General features: G+C 41.8%; 1 protein-coding gene across 2 annotated transcripts in view; it reads left to right on the top strand.

Moving 5' to 3' along the window:
• ENOPH1 (enolase-phosphatase 1) overlaps nucleotides 1-12,233 on the top strand; it is a 36,046-nt gene extending 23,813 nt beyond the window's left edge. The window contains exons 3-6 of one of the 2 annotated variants that reach the window (XM_036852394.1): nucleotides 872-1,074; nucleotides 3,108-3,240; nucleotides 5,162-5,285; nucleotides 11,109-12,233. In XM_036852394.1, the coding sequence (XP_036708289.1) occupies nucleotides 872-1,074; nucleotides 3,108-3,240; nucleotides 5,162-5,285; nucleotides 11,109-11,248 (600 nt within the window). In that variant the 3' untranslated portion in view covers nucleotides 11,249-12,233. The remainder of the gene's footprint in view (nucleotides 1-871; nucleotides 1,075-3,107; nucleotides 3,241-5,161; nucleotides 5,286-11,108) is intronic. The other variant, XM_036852395.1, reaches the window with a different exon arrangement.
• The last annotated feature ends 1,360 nt before the right edge of the window (nucleotides 12,234-13,593 follow it).

The following is a 13,593-nucleotide window of genomic DNA, read 5'->3' as shown; positions in this document are numbered from 1 at the left end:
TTCAAATTGCTTCATTGGCAAAGGTCTTACATGCTGTGCAGAGCTAACTCTCTGGCTCTTTTTGAGTTAATTTTCTACATTGGACAATGTGGAAGGAAAGCTTTGTGTAAATTCTGTAATGTTAAGAGTTAGGATTGGAAAGAGAGTCATATCCTTTGAGGCGTGGGGCATTTGGGTTTGTTGAATTTTCTAGATAACTCACGGTTAGTCTGAAACACTCCCTTCTTTACCTTTTTTTGTTGTCTCAACGCCTGTTGTTGAAACATACATACATAGTCCCTCATTGTAGCATATAAATCATTGAGTCTTTAGGGATTGGACATATGCCTTGTCACAGGCTAACCAGCTTCTAAATAGCTATTAGGGTTTTGCAGGATGTGGGAGATTGCAGGAGACTGAATATAAACCAACCCCAGACATTGCTTCACTAGCTTCTTTTCATTGAATTCCAGGCATAAACTAATTTCACTGAGATTTTCTTTATTTCTTCCTCAGTTAGTTATAGTACAGAGAAAATGATCCGATTTAACTGAAGTCCTGGTTTGTTGATCCTAGTAAGTGAATCAACAAACCAGGTCTTATTATAACATTTTATCATTTTGTGCTATCTCTTTTCTCACACACAACATGCCTCTTGGTTTAAGTTTCAGCTTTAGTGATACAGGAAAGGTGTTGTAAATTTATTAATTATAATCCAGTTTTTTTTAGGAATCATTCATATCAGTCCCAAAGCGTAGGATACTTTAATTTTTAACAGGGCTCGATGCTAATGGTAGTTGGAGAAAGTTGGTCTGCTAGTTTTCAGGTATCATTTAAAGGATCTTTTTAAAAATGAGTAAGAAACAAATTTTGTGTTGTTTCTGATTTAAAGGCTGAAGAGGACTCCCACCTGGATGGGGCTGTTCCGATCCCAGCAGCATCCGGGAATGGGGCAGATGACCCGCAGCGGGTGATCCAGGCCGTGGTGGATAACGTGTGCTGGCAGATGTCTCTGGACCGGAAGACCACGGCGCTGAAACAGCTGCAGGGCCACATGTGGAGGGCGGCATTCAAAGCTGGGAGCATGAAAGCAGAGTATGTAGCTCCTCAAGTGACTCTAAACACTTCACTAGCCACCAAAGCAAATACATTTTCCACTAGTCCTCTCTCTCCAGTGTAAGTTGCGTGATTTGCAAAGTAGATAAGATCAACATTCTTTTTATTCCAACAAGGGAGTGTTTTATTTTGTTTTGTTTTTTCAAAGCTGGGATAAAGCATTTCATCCAGATAAATCCCCCAGGCCCGTGTCTGGCTTTGTGTGATGGTTGGAGACTTTTAACCCAAGTCTAAAACAGCTTCCTAGATGTAAATCAACTATACTCCAATTAAAAAACAAACAAAAAAAAAACCCCACACACAAAACAACCAGCTTCTTAGAAAATGGCGACTTCCTTGAACTAAGTCATGTCTGATCCTTGGCGTATGAGTGACAGCACGGTTGGGCTGCTTCCCAGGATTGTTAGTTAGATTACCTGCTTTCTGCTCTGTTAGAGAAGTAAGAATGCTATAAAATTATGCACCCCGTCACCGTGGGGTTACTCAGTGTCAGCAGTGCCACTCTGTTCTGTGCTCTTACAGCAACTTCCAGACCTCGGAGTCTTGATTGTGGGCTTCCTAAGAGCACTCCTGCCGAAGGAGACTCGTGAGTCCCATATTGCTATATTAAGAAATCTTAATAAGTTGCTGCCACTAAGGATTTCAGGGCATTGCCTGATGTAAACCCTAAGATCCAAGACTGTTACTAGCTGCCTATATTTCTTTTGTTTTTCTGTCAACCGAGATGCCATTCCTTTATGTACTTTACAAGGGGCTTCCACCTTTTAAGGATGCTTTAGAATTTCAGGATAAGCCAGTGATGTGGAAATAAATATCAGTTAGTTCACTTGGTAAAACACTCAAAGTACTGGAGTCAGGAGATGGTGCTCACAGGAGTTAGCCCATCCTTCTCCTGGTCTTAGTTCCTTAATTATAAAACCAAGGACTTGAAATAAATCATCTTTGACTTCTCAGCCCTGCTTTGGAGCAATAACAATCTGCAAATTCAACATAGACTAATCCTGTCTCTGAGTGCAAAGTAACATACAAAGTAACTCACAGTTACTGCTGGTTTTGAACTAGTAGCTAATCCCTTTTCTTCAATTTGTTCAATATTGTTTCATCCAGTAGAAGACTTCTCTGACATTTTCCAGTTAATCTTTTATAGATGACTGGTTCCACATCCCAAGTTTCTTGTACTTCTCTTTTCACCCATCTCCTGTGATGTTGTCCACTGTAGAACTGGTGAACAAGACTGTCGAGAATCATTTCTGATTAGCTAATGTGAAATGGCACATGTCTGTTAACTGATTTGTTACATAATTTTTTTCTGTATAGTAAAACCTAAGGTTTTCTTAGTTCTCAAGAAATGTAGTTCTGTTTTCTAGCTAATCAAAGATTTGAGCCTCCAAACATTTTTTTAATTGTTTGGGTGTAGATCTTTCTAAAAGCATTTCCATGCTTTCTTAAGTCACACTGGACATAATTGAACCTTTTCTCATCATGAATTATATCAAAGGCACACAACAGTACACTAGTATTGTTGTTTGCTTTTTTGAATTTCTTGGGAATTCAAAAAATCCCTTTCTCAGGGAACTGTGTTCAATATCTTGTGATAAACTATAATGGAAAAGAATCTGAAAAAGAATATATATATATATATATATATGACTGAATCACTTTCCTGTACACCAGAAACTAACACAACATTGTAAATCAACTATACTTCAATTGAAAAAAAAAATCCCTTTCTTATTTTATCTCTTTATCTGTAATCACTTTTTACTGTCCTTAGTGTGGCTGTCTGTCAAAAACTCTTCTTCCCTCGACCTAAATTACTGCTGCTAATCTACTGTGACCCTGGAACTCTGGGGACACGCTCATTAGATCTGCAGGAGTTCACAGTCTCATGGAGGTGCTTTTCCTGGCGACCATTTGGACACAAATAGAGAAACTTGTGGCAGCTATCTGACTGGTTTTCACTTGGCTGGGTAACGTGTTCCTTCATTTCAACTTGGTGGTCTTCCCTCTAGGTTCTTTGAAGATGTGGTTCCAGCAGTCAGGAAATGGAGAGAGGCTGGAATGAAGGTGTATATCTATTCTTCAGGGAGTGTAGAGGCACAGAAACTGTTATTTGGGCATTCTACAGAGGGAGATATTCATGAGGTAGGTTACCAGATTACTTTGTTTTTTTGACACCATCAAAGCATTAAACAGTGAATGTGAGTGCTACAGTTATAAGCTAAGCAGCATTCAGATAATTGCATTTACATATGCTATGCAGGTTGTAAAAAAGAAGTGGAAAAACTGGGGAATACATTGTGGAAGGGTGAAATGTAGCTGTGGTACCAATCTTTGCATCAGAGGTTCTTAAACTTTGCTGTGCATAAGGATCACCTGGGGCGTTTGTTAAAAATGTAGATCCCTGGGCCCTGTTTCCTGGCAAATCTATATCAGCAGGTCTGGGCTACAGTTGGGAATCTGCATTTTCAAATATCTACCCTAAGTGATTCTGATGACAGTAGTATTAGAACCATATATATATCTCTCACAGGTAAATAAGACCTAAGCTAGCTTGTAAATCAGCTATCTTGTCAGTATTAGAAAATCATCAACCCAAAGGAAAGGAAACTAATGGCTTCTTTTGGTTGTTTAAAGTATCAGGTAAGATGTGAAAGAGTGGCACATGCCACTATCCCTCACAAAAGGGCACACGGACTTCTTGAATGCAGGAGAGTACATGGTGGATTCATTTGTTTCTGGTACTTTGGAGAGAGACAGATTTTATTTTAGCAGAATCAGCATTCTTCTGTAAGAGAACTGGGCATGTTATTACACGGTGATTACTTAAGGCCTCCTATTAACAGTCCTTGTACCTGAGAAAAGTCCTGCTAGCTTTTCTGTCCCACAGTCCCTACGTCCCCTGGAAGACAGGGTAGTCATTGGAAAAAGGGACTACATTTAGGACTTTAAAAAGAAATGCTGACTAACTGAATACAGGCTGAAATTAGTGATACACATAGTTTACTCAGCCAACTATTTTTTTAAAATAAATATTTATTGACCCTCTACCATGTGCAGAGAACACTTTGACTTTGGAGATTGTCGTAGTCTCATTTTTACTTTCCTGCTTTTCATCTTAGTTCTAAGTCAAATATTAAATCAGTAGTAAAACCCTTTAATTGCTTGTTAACTATTCTCCTCTGAATACAGATATAAGCTTCTTTTCCACTCTCTCTGATGAAATAGACAATAAGGTGATAGTAGACAGGACACAGTAATTACCCTACGAGTTCAGTAATAAAACTTTATCCTACACTTGCTTAGTGTGAGGCAGACTTGAGAGAGAAAGAAAATATGCAAAACAATTCTTAACTTTAAAAATCACAATATTAATATTACCTTAATTTATCTTTGTTAGGCTTATTTTTAGTTTGTGAAAAGTTCTGAAAATATTCAAAAGATCACATCGTAATAGCTGATCCTAAATGTGAACTTATTTTAATGACTGTTGGTTAAATTAGTAAGTTATGTATTTGACCCCAGTTATTTCTAAGATGTCAAGGGTATATACGAGCTCTTGGGTAGAATTTTAAAATGTTTTAATTAGAAAATGAAGGTTTCTTGAAAGTAAAGTAATAGCTTACTAATTAGGCAGGTTAGAGAAATCTGGTCATTCTGGGATCAAAAGGACAAAGTTGAGAACCTTTCATCGGGTGAAACCCAGTCTAATAAGTAGTTTGAGTGAATATAGTGTTTTAAGGACAGGGAGTAGGGCATATATATTTTAAAAGATTTTGGATATAAAATTAATGCTAATGAAAGAAAACCAAGATTATAAAATGATCTTATATACATTGCATTGGTAGTTTTCTTTTTCCAAATGTTTATTTCTATAAAACCTTGGTTTATATTTACTTTTTGTAGCTTCCATAAAGTCCTCTATGAAGTAGACTCACAGGGAATATTTGTTGAGTGGATGAAGTCGCTATGATTGTCGAGTAGTTCAGAGAAAAGGGATGGGAGACAGAGGGGCTGGGTTACATGTGTGTTTGTAGCATCGTTCTTTCCCCTTCTCTGTGTCCAGCTTGTGGACGGTCACTTTGATACCAAGATTGGACACAAAGTGGAGAGTGAGAGTTATCGAAAGATCGCCAGCAGCATTGGGTGCTCCACCAACAACATCTTGTTTCTGACGGACGTTACCCGAGGTGAGTAATCTGACTTCTTGCACTGTACACTCCAGGGTGGGAGCCGAGCCTGGCACTGCAAACGCTTTGCCTCCGTAAAGAAAGTTTATGTGGGTAGCCCTGGAAAATGAAGCAGGTTTATAAAAGGAAACAGTGGACCAGCCAACCCACCTTCCTCTCCATCTACCCATCCTTGGGGGAAGTGGCACTGGAAAGATGAATTCTTCTCCTTTTAACATGAAATGGGGAAACAACAGAGGCAGCCAGCCGTAAGGGTGGGAAGGAGCATGCAGCCAGGGGTAAGAGGGTAGGGGCGTGGCTTGTCCAGGACAGTCAAGTCACAGTGGACCTGCATCAAATGTACTTAACAGCAGTGAGATCAGCTCTACACCCTCGGCAAAAAAAAGTGAGAGAGAGAGAGAGAGAGAGAGAAGTCTGCAGTTGGAGCGATTTTGCCTCATTGTCCTGCTGACTGATGCGCGCTGCCCCTCGGCGAGGAGGAGCCTCATTTCTCCCTTCCCTCAGATGGCCTCAGTCCCCAGGCGCCCCTCGTGTTGTGAACCTCAGCCTCACTGCACACGGATCTCATGTTTAAAGATCGGCGTCTTTTTTACCCAGCATGGCCCTCTTTATATTATATACAGTGCATTAGCCCATGCATTATCACTGTAAGGGGTGAATGTATGAAACAGCACATACTCTACTTTATTGGCAATTTAAGTGATTTCGAGAGCAGTTTTGACCAAACGTAAAGCATACGCTCAAGCATCTACCTGTGTGAGAATATGAGTCCTCCAGAGAATTACAGAAGGAACCGGTAGTGAAGAAGGAAGCAAGCAGCAGCAGGCGAAGAGGTCGGGGGGTGCTGGGGGAGGTGGGTGGTCTCTGCCTCTGGCTGGCGAGGCTTTCCCACACTCCCCCAGCTGGCTGCAGCCTTTGATCTTGTGGTCATTTTCCTTAGAGTCTGTGCATCTCTCCGGGTCCTACTTTGGTGTATTTGTTTTTTTTTTTTTTTTAATAAATTTATAAATTTATTATTTATTTATTATTTTTAGCTGTGTTGGGTCTTCGTTTCTGTGCAAGGGCTTTCTTTAGTTGCGGCGAGCGGGGGCCACTCTTCATCGCGGTGCGCGGGCCTCTCACTGTCGCGGCCTCTCTTATTGCGGAGCACAGGCTCCAGATGCGCAGGCTCAGTAGTTGTGGCTCACGGGCCTAGTTGCTCCGCGGCATGTGGGATCTTCCCAGACCAGGGCTCGAACCCGTGTCCCCTGCATTGGCAGGCAGATTCTCAACCACTGCGCCACCAGGGAAGCCCATACTTTGGTGTATTTGTAATTGCACTTGTGTTGGAGGATAGTTTTACTTTTTTGTGTTTCTTCCACTCATCTTGGATCGTAAGTTTTACCCTTCGTTTACCCATAGAACAGGGCTCTGTGTACTGTGCAGCCGCTCTGATACACTACATCTATTTCACCAGGCTCAAGAAGGGAATTAGGGAAAAGGGGCGGAGGGCAGGGGCGCTCTCCTATCTCGTGGCTCCGAGGGACCCCTGGGCCCCCGTGGAAGCAGCTTCGGCAGTCTGTAGTTGACATTCCTCCCTCCAGCCCTTCTGTTCGTTGTCGCAGAACTAGAGTCACCCCCGCTCACTGGGACTTTTCAGAGATGTCGCCCAAAGGCAAACCCAGGCTGCTGGCAAAGGCATCTTATCTGTGCTAGCGTGTGTGAGTATATTCTTTGTCTGCTGCTTTGGTTTATCATGTTAGGTACGATCTGTAGGCATATAAGCAAATATATACTAATTTGTGAAGCAGTTTAAAAAAAAAATCTTAACCAGCATAGGCCATCTAATGCCTTCAAGAAGTCATAATGTGTTTTCCAGAGAAAGAGTGGTAGACAGGCTTAATTTTACCTGACGTACAGTTGACATTCAGTAACCGCCAATATCTTTGTTAAATTTCAATCCTCGGTGAATCTAGACTGGAATTTTGATCTAGGGAGATGGTAGCAAATCACAGCCGTTTGTTGTTTTGAGTTTTGAAAGCTCAGTAGATTTAGCGGGGACCTGCCCCTGCTGCACGTCCTGGTTTGGGTCAGCCTCAAAGTGCAAGGGTTCTACAAACTGTCATCTTATTTTTCTGCATCCTGGAAAGCTTTGCATTTGCGTGGCTAACTGCACTGAAGGTGAGAGACAGACGCGTGGACACACAGCTTCAAGGTTCACTGTGTAACCAGCTGGCCAGGCTACACCTATGTACCAGAAGCCATTTCACCTGGCCTCTGCTTTGAACTGTCAGCATACTGTAAATATTTGCCTGTCATATTTCTGTGTATAAACCATTTACTGATTCAAAGCTACATTTTACCCTCTTCCTCGAATGGCTTTTTGGGGCTTTGAGTGGTGGGCTGGGGAGGTCGCTTTGCTATCTGTGTAGATAAAGGTGTGAGGAATGATAATTTGAAGACCTTTTGCTTTGTTTTGCTCCTTATGCAAAGGAAATAGGCCTCTTTCTGGTGAGTTTAGCTGGTTTAACCTGTGAATTGCTTTTCTTTAATCATTCACATAAACAGGACTGTTGGAGATGAAAATCCATGGTTTGCCCTATATTTAACTCCGCTAACATTTTTTTTTAATAAATTTATTTATTTATTTATTTAATTTATTTTTGGCTGTGTTGGGTCTTCGTTTCTGTGCGAGGGCTTTCTCTAGTTGCGGCGAGCGGGGGCTACTCTACTCTTCATCGCAGTGCGCGGGCCTCTCACTGTCGTGGCCTCTCTTGTTGCGGAGCACAGGCTCCAGACGCGCAGGCTCAGTAGTTGTGGCGCACGGGCCTAGTTGCTCCACGGCATGTGGGATCTTCCCAGACCAGGGCTCGAACCCGTGTCCCCTACATCGGCAGGCAGATTCTCAACCACTGCGCCACCAGGGAAGCCCCTCCGCTAGCATTTTGAACGGTGAGTGTCTGCAGGCTTAGAATTAGAGATCTGCTTTGTGGCCGGAGCTCCCCACAAAGTCAGCCTGTCCCAAGCATTCTGGAATTGAATGCATGATTCAGCCTGTGATCCCTAGACCCTCACCTTATTCTCTGCTTTTTGGTTACCGCTAATAATTGTAACCCCTGCCCGAAGACCACTTACAGTTTCTTCGTATTCTTGTCTTTAGCCACATTTTTTTTCTAGTTGCCATCATAGTACATCTATAATTTCAAGTCTTTCTCTTTTCACTTAAGCCATATCCTTAGGTTGCAGTCCTAGAAATTATTCCTATTCTCTTTAGAGACTAGAGGTAATCTCCAAGTTGTCTCTCCCTTGAGTCCTCTGCAAGGAGGTTTTATTCCTGCCCCTCATCTTCTGCCAGCCCCACTCCTGCTTGGGCAGTAGGACCAGACCTGGGCTCACCTGTAGCTGGGACAGGGCCAGGCACCTGGCTGCCTGCCTTGCTCTTTTCTATTGTCTCTGATCCTGTGTTTTAGTAGCACGTGTCCAGACTTCCATTGCCAAGGCAGAGTGGAAGACTAAGTTGATATCCCAAATAATACTCAAATATAAAAGAGAGAACTGAAAGACTTTTTCCCTTTGGAGGAAAAGAAAAAAGAGGTCCAGGGTTTGAAGTCAACAAGTATTATTAGATAAGTGTCTCAATAATACATGAAAAGAGCAAATAGATGCTTAAGGACAAAAACTTGCCCCGTGATGATCTTGGTAAGAGGCTGAATGTGGAACGGTCCCTAACTAGTAAGTCCCACGTGGATCGTGATGACTCAACTTGGTTGAGATCCTGGGTTCCTGGTCCAGAGGACTGTGCTTGAGGCAGCCAGGCCGGGAACTTGGGGTGTGTGGAAGGCAATGCCTTTGCTGCTGGAGTGAATGGCATCTGCAGAATTTGCCTGAGGAGGGGATTGTGGAGCACTGTTTTTGCTCTGGGAGGTGACAGTCCTTTCATAGGAGGTGGGTAGGTGGAAGAGACAGCTCTGCCCCATTTACTCTTTCTCAGTACTGCTGCCCTTTAATTAATGCATTCCGTTGCTCTGGCTGTTTTCCATAGGTTGAGAAACTACTGGGGTTTCTTATTACACCAGGTCTGAATTGCAAAGAATGTGTTTCAGATTCTTCCCCAGTTTTGCTCTATCTGCCCAAATATGCCCCACTTCTATGACCACAGACCTGTGTCCTGTGTCCATTCTCCTACTGTTTGCACATGTACTTTATGTCTGCCTACAGTTCCTCCTCTCTTGCCAGTTTTCCTTCCTTGAAATTTCTGGTCAAAACTTACTGTCTGTGCAGAGGAGTCATTTGTTAAGTTGCAGGTCCTAATTCAGTAGTTGCACATTGGGGAACCTGACATTCTGTATTTGTAACAAGCTTCCACGTGATTTCCACACTGCTGGTCCAGGGACTACACTCAGAGCAGCAATGCTCTAGAGCAGGAGTTGACAAAATTGTTCGGTAAAGCAGGGGTCCCCAACCCCCTGTTAGGAGGCGGGCCGCACAGCAGGAGGCGAGCGGTGGGCGAGAGAGTGAAGCGTCATCTACCGCCCCCCATCACTCCCATTACCGCCTGAACCGTCCCCCCGCCACTACCCTGGTCCGTGGAAAAATTGTCGTCCATGAAATCAGTCCCTGGTGCCAAAAAGGTTGGGGACCACTGCTGTAAAGGGCCAGATAGTAACTGTTCAACTCTGGTCCTTGTAATGCAAAAGCAGCCACAGATAGTACATAAGTGAGTGTGTGTGACTGTGTTCCAATAAGACCATGTTTACAAAAACAGGCGGTGGGCCATAATTTGCTGACCCTCGTTCTAGAGCACAGACCACAGAGTCTGACACACGATTTCAAATTTCAGCTCTACCACTTGCTAGCTCTCAGTTTCTGTGTCTGTAGAATGGAGATAGTAATACTAACAACCTCAGGGTTGTTGTGAAGATTTAGATGGGAATGGAAGTTCCAGGAAAGCAGGAACTTTGTTTTGTTCACATATCTCTGGTCCTAGAATAGTACCTGGCACATAGTAGGTGCTAAATTAATACAAGGTATTAGCTATTATCTTTCAGATGGACACAAAATGAGGAGGGGTACGTAACCCAAGACATGTTAGAGATATCCCCTCAGATACATAGCTTACTTAGTTTCATTTGACTAGTCCTGTTTTTACTTCCATGCAATCACTGATCTTAAAACACTCTTAGTCCAATGAGGAGAGAGACAACAGGTAATAACGTGTCAAATCATGTTGTCTTGATAGGACTAAATACAGGGTGTTAGTGGAGCACATAGGATGCTCTAAGACAGCTGGTAGTAGCTCTAGAAGATAGAATATTTGAGCTGAATTTTGAAGAGTAGGAATTTGCCAGGCAAAAAAGATGGGCAGTCTAGCCAAGGGTTGTGACATGTTTGGGCTCCAGGTGTGAGAGTAGGTATTTCAGCCTGGTTAGATCCTGGGATTCCATTTGCCCCATATCTACTTAGTTGGTATTATTCCTGACAGCCTGTCGTTTGGGAAACAGCTCAGTTCTCTGTAGGACTGATGGGCGGGAATGGGGGAAAGCTGTGGACACGGCTCTGTCTTTGTGCATTCGTAAGTACTTAATAAAGCTTAGAAGTCCAGGACACACTGTCCTCCTAGTCTGTCAGTACAGTTAGTTACGCATCTGAAAAAAATTTTTATGGAAAAATTAAAAATTATATAAAAGAATAATAAGTCCACCCCCTGTGCTTGTCTTTTAGCTTCCACAGTTATCAAATCTGGACCAGACTTATTTCTTACATTCCCACATCCCTCTGATTATTTTGAAGCAAATCCCAAACATCATGTTCTGCCATTTCTGACACATATTTGCATTTTCGCAGAGGCCAGCGCTGCTGAGGAAGCTGATGTGCACGTAGCTGTGGTGGTGAGACCTGGCAATGCGGGGTTAACAGATGATGAGAAGACTTACTTCAGCCTCATCACGTCCTTCAGTGAACTGTACCTGCCTTCCTCAGCCTAGAGGAGGAGTTCCAAGGAAGACCAAACTGTCTTCACAGAGTTGTCCCCTGTAGTCTAGTTTTATTCTAATGGTAAAAGTAACTTCTTACTTAAAAAATACATATATACACATACATAAGGTATGTAAGTGTGTGTATGTTCAAATTACCTTTCACAAGCACGTAAGTGGGGAAAAGAATCTCAGTTCAGTGAAAAGGAAACTTATTTAAAGATGATGCTTTATATGTAGAAATTGTTTGAAACCACAGCTCTATAACCATTATTGAGGGCGAAATATAGTTGATAGAAGAAATTACTACTATACAGGTCAAATGTGTTATGTTTATCAAGTCATGTACCAAAATAGAAAGGTAGGTGTGAGAAGTTACTCAGAAGCCTGGTTATTTTAAAAACTAGAAGTATTTCAAAGACATTCCTAGTAATAATCTACTCCCCTTTTAAATTGTGAGTTAGAAGATTACAGCAACTGAATTTCAAGCTATTAACCTCCCTATTTACAAATGACAAAGCTATTTGTTCCTGCTCCGAAAGAGAGCAAAGTTGGGAAAGGAAACTCATTTGAGTCTTGATTAATCATATATCTGTTACTTAAGAAACTTGCTAATCATTGTGGTACCCGCAGCAAGCAGTTGCCTTACCAGTGAAAAAGATGCACTAATGTAACAGCTAAAATAGAAGTGTGCTTCCTAATGTTTAACAAAACAGTCCTAATCCTGACAGTTATCATAGATTTCAGAGTTAACCTTGCTAACTACTTCTTAGCACAGTTTGAGAACATACGTTAATTGCTGTTTACTATTAAAAAACAAAAGGTTTGCTGAAATTTGTCCATAAGACCTAGAAGAGCCCTAATATCTAATATTTTCTTCTGAAATGGATGTGAGAAATGTAAATTTTATAACAGCGTTATTTATCCTAGTTCAGCCTAATAGGATGTCATGTCAATTTCATGTGGTAATTAATAAAAACGTTTTCTTCTTTACTCAGTTGTTTTTTTAAAAAATAAATTTATTATATTTATTTATTTTTGGCTGCGTAGGGTCTTTTGCTGCACGCGGGCTTTCTCTAGTTGTGGCAAGCGGGGTCTACTCTTTGTTGTGGTGTGCAGGCTTCACATTGCGGTGGCCTCTTGTTGCGGCACGTGGGCTTCAGTAGTTGTGGCTCGCGGGCTCAGTAGTTGTGGCGCACGGGCTTAGTTGCTCTGCGGCATGTGGGATCTTCCCAGGCCAGGGATGGAACCTGTGTCCCCTGCCTTGGCAGGCGGATTCTTAACCACTGCTTCACCAGGGAAGTTCCTTCTCTCAGTTTTGTGTAGGTTTGCTTACTGCCATAAGCAGAAGAGAAACTGAAGAGAGATTGGACAAATAAGAATTTTAGTTTAGTTTTTTGCCTTAATCTTGTGTGTGTTTGTGATATGTGTGAATATGCATGTGTGTGTTTTAATGGAATGCCAGTAGAAAATCACTGACTATCATTTGAGTTATATATACATATATGGCTAACCTTAGTGGTTATTATTTCATTTGGATAGTAAACATTCAAGATATGAGTAGATTTCTTAGATTTTTGAGAATCTTATATTTGAGGTATATAAGATAATGCTTGAAGGAGGCAATTATTCTCCTAATTAATCAAGAAAAACTAATGAATCCTGGAGGAATAATTTTGGGGATGCTTTGAATAAGGAAAAGGAAGTAGCCTTGCAACTATGAGAGGACAGGGAATATAAAAGATTTTATGTTGACAGTTTTTATCTTCTAGTAGCTAATTAAGAAATCTAAGGACTATGAAGATACAGAAGAGTAGTGAAAGGGGAATGAATTTAAGTAAATCTTAGAAATGGGAGTAATTTGTAAGTGATGGGAAAGCCACAAATGGTAATTAAAGGATGAACTTCCTATAGTTTCTGAAAAAGTTTACGAGAAGGCGAAAGAAAAGGGGTCTCTTAATGATAGTAAATGAACAATTGGAAAATTAAGGAAGGAAAGAAAGAAAATTATGCACCGGGGACTAGACGAGAAAGGAATTAAAGGAAAAGGAGCATGCTCAGTATCTGGCCAGCAGAGAATTGAGCTGGAGAAGTATCTTAGTCCATCTAGGCTGCTGTAACAGAATTCCAGACACCGGGTGGCTTACAAACAACAAAACTTTATTTCTCACAGTCCTGGAGGCTGAGAAGTCCAAGATCAAGGTGCTGGCAGATTCAGTGTCTGGTGAGAGCCTGTTTCCTCACACATGGCTGTCTTTTTCACAGTAACCTCACATGGCAGAAGGGGTAAAGCAGCGTTCTTGGGCCTCTTTTATACGGACACTAATCCCATTCATGGCCCCCAAAAGGCCCCACCA

Source organism: Balaenoptera musculus, chromosome 5, assembly GCF_009873245.2.
Source record: "Balaenoptera musculus isolate JJ_BM4_2016_0621 chromosome 5, mBalMus1.pri.v3, whole genome shotgun sequence".
NCBI lineage: Eukaryota > Metazoa > Chordata > Mammalia > Artiodactyla > Balaenopteridae > Balaenoptera > Balaenoptera musculus.
The sequence above is the reverse complement of the archived record's forward strand: the minus strand, read 5'-3'. Positions and strand labels throughout refer to the sequence as shown.